Raw genomic sequence first — 11,387 nt, 5'->3', positions numbered from 1 at the left:
AAGAACAAACAAGAAAATCCAGTTGCCTCCTGAAAAAAAAAAAAGCACCTTTGGGAATCTTTCATAAGGTACCAAGACGTGTCAGACTATCCTGGCATTTTTCACACACATGCACACCCCCAACAACATCCACCCCACCCCCACCCCCCAGTTGCCAATCGAGACCGCTAAAACAATTTCAGGGTAAAATGGGGGGGGGGGAAATACAGCTTAAAACTCCAAACGTCTGCATTTGTGAACGTTGGTCTGGAAAGGTTGAAATTTCTTCGCACTCTGATGAAATGCAGTTTCTCGTTCCTTGTGTTATGCAAGCTTAGACTGCGGGAGCCCCCAAGTGGATGCAACTGCTTTTGAGGACCTGTGAAGAGTGCCCCCTGGTGGCCAACTATAGATAAAAACCATAAAGTGTTAATACCACTTTACAAGGCCTTGGTAAGGCCACACTTGGAATACTGCATCCAGTTTTGCTCACCACGATGTAAAAAAGAGATTGAGACTCTGAAAAGAGTGCAGAGAAGAGCAACAAAGATGATCAGAGGACTGGAGGCTAAAGCATATGAGGAATGGCTGCTGGAATTGGGGATGTCTAGTTTAATGAAGAGAAGGACCAGGGGGGACATGATAGCAGTGTTTCAATATCTCAGGGGCTGCCCCAAAGAAGAGGGAGTCAAGCTATTCTCCAAGGTGCCTGAAGGCAGGACGAGAAGCAATGGGTGGAAACTGATCAAGGAGAGAAGCAACTGTTAGAAGTAAGTCTTCATCCTGGTTCATCCAAGCCGGGAATAAATAAGCAAACATGGCGACTGCTTTGGGAAGAAGGTTACAGTTTATTGCAGAAGACAGATGGTCCTTGCAAGAAGGAGCAGAGGAGAAGAAAGAGGCTGAGCACATGGGTAGAAGGTTTTTTATACCCCCTCTAGCCCTGTTTGGAATAGTTTCCTGTTCCTGTGGCATGAACTTTGAGGATATTTCTGAGTGTTTTTCTAGGCCTTGATATCTGTGGTTTAATCCTATTATCATATCCTGCTTCCCAGGTGATGGGGCTAATGACTCCTAGAGTTTGGGTGGGGCATGCAGATTTTCTCTTTGTCTTCTTGATTGCTCTGGCTTCAACTTTCTGATGGTTTTACATCTGCATTTGTATGGGGCCAGGTCTTGCTTGGGGCAGAGAGATTTGGAGCCAAAGTTGGTTTCTGCTTTTTAAAATACTTTTGAGGAAATATATATTTCTGCCCTTTTAATATTTCCTTCTCTGGGGCTCTGACTTCCCACACAACCTAGAACTAAGGAGAAACTTCCTGACAGAACAATTAACCAGTGGAACAACCTGCTTCCAGAAGCAGTGGATGCTCCAACACTGGAAGTTTTTAAGAAGAGATTGGATATCCATTTGTCTGAAATGGTATAGGGTTTCCTGCCTGAGCAGGGGGTTGGATTCGATGACCTCCAAGGTCCCTTCCAACTTTATTATTATTATTATTAGGGGACTGGAGGCTAAAACATATGAGGAACGGTTGCTGGAATTGGGGATGTCTAGTTTAATAAAGAGAAGGATGAGGGGGGGGGAGACAGGATAGCCGTCTTCCGTTACCTCAGGGGCTGCCCCAAAGAAGAGGGAGTCAAGCTGTTCTCCCAAGCACCTGAAGGCAGGACATGAATGGATGGAAACTAATCAAGGAGAGAAGCAACCTACAACAGTGATGGCGAATCTTTTAGAGACCGAGTGCCCCAAAACCGCCCCCCACCCCCGCTCCGCCACCCACCCTGCCTGCTCTGCCCCCACCTGCCCCCTGCCCCGCCCACCTGCAGGGCCATGCACCGCATCAATGGCCTGCCGCAGCAGATCGCCCAGGCAGCCCTGCAGCGCCATGGCAGCTACGCCCTCCGCCCACATCCCGCAGCATCATCTTGTCCCTGCTGCCCGGCTATATCCTTGCCTGCGCTGCTCCGTGCGGGCTGCGCCTGGGGGTGACTCTCCTCCAGGGGGAGGCTGGTGAGGAGGGGGCTGTGGGGGGAGGCGGGGCTGGGGCGACGGCGTATGTGCCCACAGAGAGGGCTCCGAGTGCCACCTCTGGCACGCATGCCATAGGTTCGCCACCACTGATCTAGAACTAAGGAGAAACTTCCTGATGGTTAGAATTAACCAGTGGAACAACTTGCCAACAGAAGTTGTAAATGCTCCAACACTGGACATTTTTAACATCGGACAGCCAATTGTCACCCCCCCGTCCTTCTCTTCATTAAACGAGACATCCCCAATTCCAGCAGCCGTTCCTCAAATGTTTTAGCCTCCAGTCCCCTGATCCTCTTTGTTGCTTTGTCAACATCAGGGTGGCCTTTGAACCGAGGCTGAGCTCCACAGAGAACTTTAGCCAAGCGTGTTTCTCAACACGATGTAATCCAGGCTGGGGAATTTTTAGTATTGTTGCCGAGAAGGTTTTTGAGCACAGGACCTTCCTCCTTCTGGCATATATAAGAGACTTCCTGCTCTTCTAGGAAGAGAGGCTGGCAGACGGGAGCTTTGGAGAGAGCGGCAGGTAAGCGCAGAGGACGCGGCACGCTTAGGGATGTTTTAACGGGTTTTTTTGCACAACCTGAGTGTTGGTGTATTTGGAAAGAAAGGGAAAATGGCAAAGGGGAGGGTGGGAACCGTAGCCCAGGGGACTGAATCCTGTCTGCAAAAGCTGTCAGCTTTGATTCTGCTTTTGGAAAATTTATAGTCCTTAAGATTCCCTAAGGAAGGAAGGAAGGAAGGAAGGAAGGAAGGAAGGAAGGAAGGAAGGAAGGAAGGAAGGAAGGAAGGAAGGAAGGAAGGAAGGAAAAACAGAAAGGAAAGGAAGAAAGAAGAGAAAGAGAGAAAGAGACAGGAAGGAAGGAAGGAAGGAAGGAAGGGAGAAGAGAGAAAGAGGGAGGAAGAAGGGAAAGAAGACAGAAAGTGGGAGAGAGAAAAGGAAAGAAAGAAATTAAAAAAGAAAGAAAGAGGGAGTGAGGGAGGGAGAAGAAAGGGTGAGAGGAAAGAAAGAAAGAAAGAAAGAAAGAAAGAAAGAAAGAAAGAAAGAAAGAAAGAAAAAGAGAAAAATGGAGGGAGAAGAGAGAGAAAGAGGGAGAAAGAAAAGAAAAAAGAAAGAAAGAAAGAAGAAAGAAAAAGAAAGAAAGAAAGAAAGAAAGAAAAAGGGAGGGAGGGAGAAGAGAAAGAGGGAGAGAGAAAAGAAAGAGGGAGGATAGAAAGAAAGAAAGAAAGAAAGAGAAAAAGAGGGAGGGAGAAGAGAGAGAGAAAGAGGGAGAGAGAAAAGAAAGAAAGAAAGAAAGAAAGAAAGAAAGAAAGAAAGAAAGAAAGAAAGAAAGAAAGAAAAGGAAGGAAAGGAAGGAAAGAAAGGGGCTGGGTCACACTTCCCCAGCCACAAACCTAGTCTGACCTCCTTCTACTATGTAACCCTTATCCAGTTTGCAGATAATGCTGGGCAGTGGCAGATATCAAAGTCTCCAGGGCAGTCCAGACCAGGAAAGCAAGAATGAGCCTGTCACAATACAGTTACAATAAGAGTAACATGCATGTCTGAACGTGCATCCCTCCCTCCCTTCAGAGAAGCACAGAGTGTCCCTTCTGAAATACTTTCTCCACCCCAATTCCTGCTTTGCATTCAAGAGTTCTCTTACCCAACTGATCTCCGGGGTGAGCCATTTCCTTCTGTGTCGCTCAAAGCTGCATTCTCACAGCCCATGCCCGGAAAAAGCGGCCCTTTTGGTCCACAAGTTGAACACAAGCCAGCAATACTAATACCTCTGGTGATCTTGATTCTATGCCTCTGTTTATACAATCCAGGATTGTATTAGCATTTCTGGTGGTTGCTGCTATACACGGCTGGCTCATATGCTTTATAAATCCTTAGTAAGGCCATACTAAGTCCAGTTTTGGTCACCACATTACAAAGAAGATGTTGAGATTTTGGAAAAAAGTGCAATGAAGAGCAACTAAGATGGTTAAAGGCTTGGAGACAAAAACATAGGAAGAACGGTTGCATTCTCACAGCCCATGCCCGGAAAAAGCGGCCCTTTTGGTCCACAAGTTGAACACAAGCCAGCAGGGCCCTGCAGCTGCTGAGACAGCAAAGACAATCTTGGGAGGAGCAGACAGTCCAGTTCGGGGAAAGAAAGAAAGAAAGGAAGGAAGGAAGGAAGGAAGAAAGAGAAAAAGAAAAAGAGGGAGGGAGGGAGAAGAGAGAGAGAAAGGGAGAGAGAAAAGAAAGAAGAAAGAAAGGGATGAAGACTTTTGTTGAAGGAAAAGTCTTCATCGAAGGGAAGGAAGGAAGGAAAGAAAGAAAGAAAAGAAAGGAAGAAAGAAAGAAGAGAGAAAGAAAGAGGGAGAAGGGAAAGAAGACAGAGAGAAAGCGGGAGAGAGAAAAGAAGGAAAGAAATGAAGGAAGGAAGGAAGGAAAGGAAGGAAGGAAGGAAGGAAAAACAGAAAGGAAAGGAAGAAAGAAGAGAAAGAGAGAAAAAGAAAGGAAGGAAGGAAGACAGAGAGAAAGCGGGAGAGAGAAAAGGAAGGAAGGAAGGAAGGAAGGAAGAAAGAAAGAAAGAAAGAAAGAAAGAGAGGGAGGGAGAAGAGAGAGAGAAAGGGAGAGAGAAAAGAAAGAAGAAAGAAAGAAAGAAAGAAAGAAAGAAAGAAAGAAAGAAAGAAAGAAAGAAAGAAAGAAAGAAAGAAAGAAAGAAAAGGAAGGAAAGGAAGGAAAGAAAGGGGCTGGGTCACACTTCCCAAGCCACAAACCTAGTCTGACCTCCTTCTATTATGTAACCCTTATCCAGTTTGCAGATAATGCTGGGCAGTGGCAGGTATCAAAGTCTCCAGGGCAGTCCAGACCAGGAAAGCAAGAATGAGCCCGTCACAATACAGTTACAATAAGAGTAACATGCATGTCTGAACGTGCATCCCTCCCTCCCTTCAGAGAAGCACAGAGTGTTCCTTCTGATATACTTTCTCCACCCCAATTCCTGCTTTGGACTCAAGAGTTCTCTTACCCAACTGATGTCCGGGGTGAGCCATTTCCTTCTGTGTCGCTCAAAGCTGCATTCTCACAGCCCATGCCCGGAAAAAGCCGCCCTTTTGGTCCACAAGTTGAACACAAGCCAGCAATACTAATACCTCTGGTGATCTTGATTCTATGCCTCCATTTATACAATCCAGGATTGTATTAGCATTTCTGGTGGTTGCTGCTATACATGGCTGGCTCAAACTCTTTATAAATCCTTAGTAAGGCCATACTAAGTCCAGTTTTGGTCACCACATTACAAAGAAGATGTTGAGATTTTGGAAAAAGTGCAACGAAGAGCAACTAAGATGGTTAAAGGCATGGAGACAAAAACATAGGAAGAATGGTTGCAGGAATTGGGTATGGCCAGTCTAGAGAAAAGAAGGACAAGGGGGGATATGATAGCAGTCTTCCAGTATTTGGGGGGCTGCCCCAAAGAGGAGGAGGGGGGTCCACCTATTCTCCAAAACACCAGAAGGCAGGACAAGAAACAACGGATGGAAACTGATCAAAGAGAGAAGCAACCTGGAATTAAGGAGAAACTTCCTAACAGTGAGGACAATTAACCAGTGGAACAGCTTGCCACCAGAAGTTGTGGGTGCTCCATCACTGGAGGTTTTTAAGAAGAGACTGGACAGCCACCTGTCTGAAATGGCATAGGGTCTCCTGCTTGAGCAGGGGGTTGGACTAGAAGACCTCCAAGGTCCCTTCCAGCTCTATTCTGATGGAATGACTAGGGGTGACATGTTAGCAGCCTTCCAATATCTAGGGGGCTGCCTCAAAAATAAGGGGGGAGGGATCAACCTATTTTCCAAAACACCAGAATCAAAACAAGAAACAATGGATCAAAGAGAGAAGCAGCCTAGAACTATGGAGAAATTTCTTAATGGTGAGAACAATTAACCAACGGAATAGTTTGTCTTTAGAAGTTATGGGTGCTCCATCACAGGAGGCCTTCAAAAAGAGAATTGGACAGCCATTTGTCTTCTGCTCAAGCAGGAGGTTGGACTAGAAGACCACAAGGTCCCTTCCGACTCTACTACAGTATGTATTTTTCTATCTATTCTAAATACAATCATGTGTGGCCATCAGAACTTTGAAGTCATGTTGTAAGTACCTTTTGGACTGATCTGTCGTACTTCTGAATGTTCACCAAGTAGCCAGTCGTTAAGCGAGGACTATATATAATATGTCTTGGATGCCGAAATGCAGGTAGCATTTAATAGACCAATATGTTTGCCCACTTATCTTTCTCTCCCTGCTTCTCTCCAGGATGAAGTCTTCAGCTCCGTCTCTTCTGATTGCCTGCCTTGTGATGTCCCTCAGCAGCTACACTCAGCAGGTCCTTTACTGCCCACCCACCCCTGCTCCAGAAAGTGTCACCGAGTTCGTCTGCAACTCTCCATCTCTACGTGAATTTCCCACCGGCTTCCCCGCACGAGCCAAGATGATCTCCGTTGAGTTCACCCAAGTCTCCAGTCTTGGCGTAGAGGCCCTCCAAGGTCTTCCAAACCTCCAGGAACTTCACCTCTCCAACAACAGGTTAAAAACTCTTCCAAGTGGCCTCTTCCGTAACCTCCCACAACTGCACACCTTGGATCTCTCCACAAATCATCTAGAAGATCTACCTCCAGAGATCTTCACAAATGCAAGTAGCCTCACTCATTTATCCCTCAGTGAAAATCAACTGGCTGAACTGCGCCCATCCTGGTTCGAAACCCTGGAGGAGCTCAGGATCCTAGGCCTTGACCACAATCAGATGAAGGAGATCCCAATTTCTTGTTTTGATAAGCTGAAGGAGTTGACATCTCTAGATCTCTCATTCAACCTCCTCCATCGCCTCGATCCAGAGATGTTCAGTGGCTTAGACAATTTGGAGAGGTTAGTCCTGGAAAGCAACCCCATCCAGTGTATTGCCAGGAAGACCTTCCATTGGCATCCCAAGCTGAGTGTGCTGTCCCTGAAGAACAGCAGCCTGACCCACATCTTAACGGGAGTCTTTGACCCATTGCAACAACTGGTGCTGCTGGACCTCTCTGACAATGAGCTCAGCACAATGGATGATCCAGTCTACAAGCCGTCTGCCAATCTCAGTCTTGATCTTTCAGGAAACCCTTGGGCGTGTGACTGCCGGCTGGAGAATCTTCTAAGATGGCTCAATGATCACAACATCCATTTATATTCTAAGGAGGAATTTGTCTGTGCTTCCCCCAAGCATTTCAAGGGTGAACGTGCAATTTCACTTCAACCATACCAAATTTGTCCCTGCTAAACTTTCAAGGTGGATCTTTTTCCCACCTGTTACCTGAACAGCAGGATTTCCCAGTTTGGGGCCATTTCCAGTTGAATGGACTTCGACTCTCAGAATTCTCAGCAATGGCCATGATGGCTAGGGAATTCTGGGAGTTGAAGTCCACGAGTCATGAAAGAGCCAAGGTTGCCTACCCCTGACCTAGATGGATTTAAAGGAGGGCAGCCAGAACATGATTGGGAAAAATATTAATTTTAGGGAGAAAAAAAAGTAGGAGTAGCTGACAATATATTAAATCTGCTATGGTACATGCTCAAGCACTTCCCAAGGTGCATCAAAGGAGGGCGAGCTAGTTTCGCATCAGAAAGAAAGACAAGCAGTTCTTCCTGCAGCATTATCCAAGGCCTCCCCTACCTCCACCGGAACCGCCTCGGAAACGGGAAGGTTCAAAGCCAACAGAAATCTGACTGCCTACACAAAGAACCAACTCGCCTCCCCATCAAAGTGTATCTATTTATCTACTCTCATAGAGCATGCTTTTGTGGGCCGAAGCTAAGGCAAATACGAGAACCCATGCAATTCTAGGGCTCAAACCTCTTAAGCAGAGACCATCTCCAAGATCGTTAAGCCACTGGGCCAATTCTCTCATTTGCTGTTCAATAAACTCTACTTCTACTTCAAGCAGTTGTCCTGTGCTGTTTGAAGCGCTGCTCGGAATGAGCCAGAATTTCCTTCTAACAATTTGGCGACCACGTAGGGATTCCAAGTCTAATCTGGTTGATAGATCTCATCTGGGCAATTTCACCCAGACCCCACCAGATCATTTGTCTGGAGGTGCTGCCCTGGTCTCTGCCTGTTTCAGCGCAGGTACCGGTAGTAAAGGAAGTTTTCTGTTGGGCCAAATATTTGCTTGAGCCAGACCCTCCCCACTGTACTCTCCATTAAGTGCCTCGCAAAAACATTTGTAAATAGGATAACCTTTATTGTACTTTTTCACCATGGGCACACTGGCACACATTAAAAATATAATTCTGTTGCCTGCTCTCAAAAGTGTATACATGCATAACACACATATAAACATGCTATATGTGACATGTATATTTCTACACCCTTACATATAAATACATATATTAATCACTGTCTATCTTGAATACATAGTGGAAAGAGGAAGCTTGAGCATTCACAAGTTTAATACTGTATGGAACAAAACTTTAGCTCAATCTGAATGTTCTGCTTCAGATACCACGAAGCCCCTCCCAGAAGGTAACAAGGAAAACAGGTCGTGAAGATGTTGTGTGGCATCCCAGACCATCTTGCAGACTCTGCTCAAGCAATGCTTCTATGCCACGTCCTGGGTAGAAGGGAGTGAACTACCAATAATTTTTTCTGCTGTCCTCACCACTCTCAGCACCACCTTCCTGTCCGAAGCAGTGATGCTTCCAAACCAGACAGTGATGCTGTATGACAGGATGCTCTCCATCGTCCCTCTGTAGAAAGTGGTAAGGACAGGGGAAGGAAGAGGTATTGTAAATGAATCTGGCTCTCTTCCATCCAATGTACAGGATCTCCACACTTCCCAAAAGGGGACGGGATCCCACAGAAGTGAGGTTTTACAGAACACAACTCTGATCAAGTAACACCAAGACCATCACCCTGTCTACAGCGTAGCATCCCAGCTGAAGCAGTTACACCCATTCAAAATCTATTCTATATTCTATTCTATTCTATTCTATTCTATTCTATTCTATTCTATTCTGTATTCTATATTCTATATTCTATATTCTATATTCTATATTCTATATTCTATATTCTATATTCTATATTCTATATTCTATATTCTATATTCTATATTCTATATTCTATTCTAATCCTATCCTATCCTATCCTATCCTATTCTATCAGCTCCTCCTCTAAGAATGAAATGGGAGAGAGATTTCATAGTTAATTTATTTCAAACACATTTCAAATACAGGTAGTCCTCGACTTACAGACTCTCTTTTAGTGACCAAAGTTAGAAAGGCACTGAAAAAAGTGACTGTTTTTTCACACTTAGGACCCTTGCAACACCCCCATGGTTGTATAATCGAAATTCAGACCCTTGGCAATTATATTTATGACGGTTTGCAGTGTCCGTGGGTCACGTGATCTCCTTTTGTGACCTTCTGACAAGCGAAGTCAACAGGGGAAACCAGATTCATTTAATGACCGTGTTAGTTAGTAAGTTAACAACTACAGGGATTCACTTAACAACTCCAAAAAAAAGGCTCTAGAGGGTATAAAAACCCACTCCTTACATGTGCTCGCTCTCTTTTCTTCCAGAGCCATCTTCCTGTCTGGCTCTCCTCTTCAATAAACTGCAACCTTCTTTCTAAAGCAGTCGCCATGTTGTTTATTCCCGGCTTGGACTGAACCAGGATGAAGACTTTTCTTCTAATGGGGGGGGGGGATGAAAAATTATGCATCTCTTCATTAAATGTCCCCCACCCCAGGGATATGTGGAAACCTGACTAACCTCAATCCTTGTTTTGTTTTTTTTCCTTGTTCCAGGCCAGTTTTCTAAAAGACAGAAGAAAACACTTTCTCCTCCCAAAATTCAGGCAATTGGTTGTTGTTTTTTTTTTTGAGAGGCATTTGAGGGAGGCAGATTGTCAACATCAGGGTGGCCTTTGAACCGAGGCTGAGCTCCACACTGAAATTTAGCCAAGCGTGTTTCTCAACACGATGTAATCCAGGCTGGGGAATTTTTAGTATTGCTTCCGAGAAGGTTTTTGAGCAGAGGATCCTCCTTCTGCTGGCATATATAAGAGACTTCCCGCCCTAGGAAGAGAGGCTGGCAGACGGGAGCTTTGGAGAGAGCGACAGGTAAGCGCAGAGGACGCGGCATGCTTAGAGATGTTTTAACCTTTTGGTTTTGCACAACCTGAGTGTTGGTGCATTTGGAAAGAAAGGGAAAATGGCAAAGGGGAGGGTGGGAATTGTAGCTAGGGGACTGAATCCTGTCTGCAAAAACTGGCAGCTTTGATTCTGCTTCTGCAAAATTTCTAGTCCTTAAGTTTCTCTAAGGAAGGAAGGAAGGAAGGAAGGAAGGAAGGAAGGAAGGAAGGAAGGAAGGAAGGAAGGAAGGAAGGAAGGAAGGAAGGAAGGAAAGGAAGAAAGAGAGAGAAGAGAGAAAGAGAGAAAGAGAGAGGTAGAAGGGAAAGAAGACAGAAAGCGGGAGAGAGAAAAGAAGGAAAGAAAGAAAGAAAGAAAGAAAGAAAGAAAGAAAGAAAGAAAGAAAGAAAGAAAGAAAGAAAGAAAGAGAGGGGGGAAGGAAGGAAAGAAGGGATGAAGACTTTTGTTGAAGGAAAAGTCTTCATCGAAGGGAAGGAACGAAGGAAGGAAAGAAAGAAAAGAAAGGAAGAAAGAGAGAAGACAGAAAGAAAGAAAGAGGGAGAAGGGAAAGAAGACAGAGAGAAAGCGGGAGAGAGAAAAGAAGGAAAGAAAGGAAGGAAGGAAGCAAGGAAGCAAGGAAGCAAGGAAGCAAGGAAACAAGTAAGAGAGAAGAGAGAAAGGGAGGAAGAAGGGAAATAAGACAAAGAGAAAGTGGGAGAGAGAAAAGGAAAGAAGGAAGAAGAAAAGAAAGAAAGAAAGAAAGAAAGAAAGAAAGAAAGAAAGAAAAAAAGAAAGAAAAAGAAAAAGAGGGAGGGAGAAGAGAGAGAGAAAGAGGGAGAGAGAAAAGAAAGAAGAAGGAAAGAAGGAAGGAAGGAAGGAAAGAAAGAAAGAAAGAAAGAAAGAAAGAAAGAAAGAAAGAAAGGAGAAAAGGAAGGAAAGAAGTTGGGTCACACTTCCCCAGCCACAAACCTAGTCTGACCTCCTCCTACTATGTAACCCTTATCCAGTTTGCAGATAATGCTGGGCAGTGGCAGATATCAAAGTCTCCAGGGCAGTCCAGACCAGGAAAGCAAGAATGAGCCCGTCACAATACAGTTACAATAAGAGTAACATGCATGTCTGAACGTGCATCCCTCCCTCCCTTCAGAGAAGCACAGAGTGTCCCTTCTGATATACTTTCTCCACCCCAATTCCTGCTTTGCATTCAAGAGTTCTCTTACCCAACTGATCTCCGGGGT

At 45.1% G+C, this 11,387-nt stretch overlaps 1 protein-coding gene across 1 annotated transcript; it reads left to right on the top strand.

Moving 5' to 3' along the window:
* The first annotated feature begins 889 nt into the window (after window positions 1–889).
* Window positions 890–7,959, top strand: LOC107299790 (phospholipase A2 inhibitor). Its single transcript, XM_015829128.1, has 5 exons — window positions 890–893; window positions 1,427–1,429; window positions 2,503–2,537; window positions 6,300–7,370; window positions 7,434–7,959. Exon 4 carries the CDS (start codon window positions 6,301–6,303, stop codon window positions 7,297–7,299), a length of 999 nt encoding a protein of 332 aa, XP_015684614.1. The 5' UTR covers window positions 890–893; window positions 1,427–1,429; window positions 2,503–2,537; window position 6,300; the 3' UTR covers window positions 7,300–7,370; window positions 7,434–7,959.
* The last annotated feature ends 3,428 nt before the right edge of the window (window positions 7,960–11,387 follow it).

This window comes from Protobothrops mucrosquamatus, unplaced genomic scaffold (genome assembly GCF_001527695.2).
Source record: "Protobothrops mucrosquamatus isolate PMUCROS unplaced genomic scaffold, P.Mucros_1.0 scaffold5479, whole genome shotgun sequence".
In the NCBI taxonomy this organism is placed as follows: Eukaryota; Metazoa; Chordata; class Lepidosauria; order Squamata; family Viperidae; genus Protobothrops; species Protobothrops mucrosquamatus.
Note: the sequence above shows the minus strand (reverse complement) of the source record. Positions and strands in the feature narration are given on the sequence as shown.

What these genes read in the sequence shown, in the direction of transcription:
- LOC107299790 (XM_015829128.1), top strand. Translation starts at nt 6,301, where the DNA reads ATGAAGTCTTCAGCTCCGTCTCTTCTGATTGCCTGCCTTGTGATGTCC.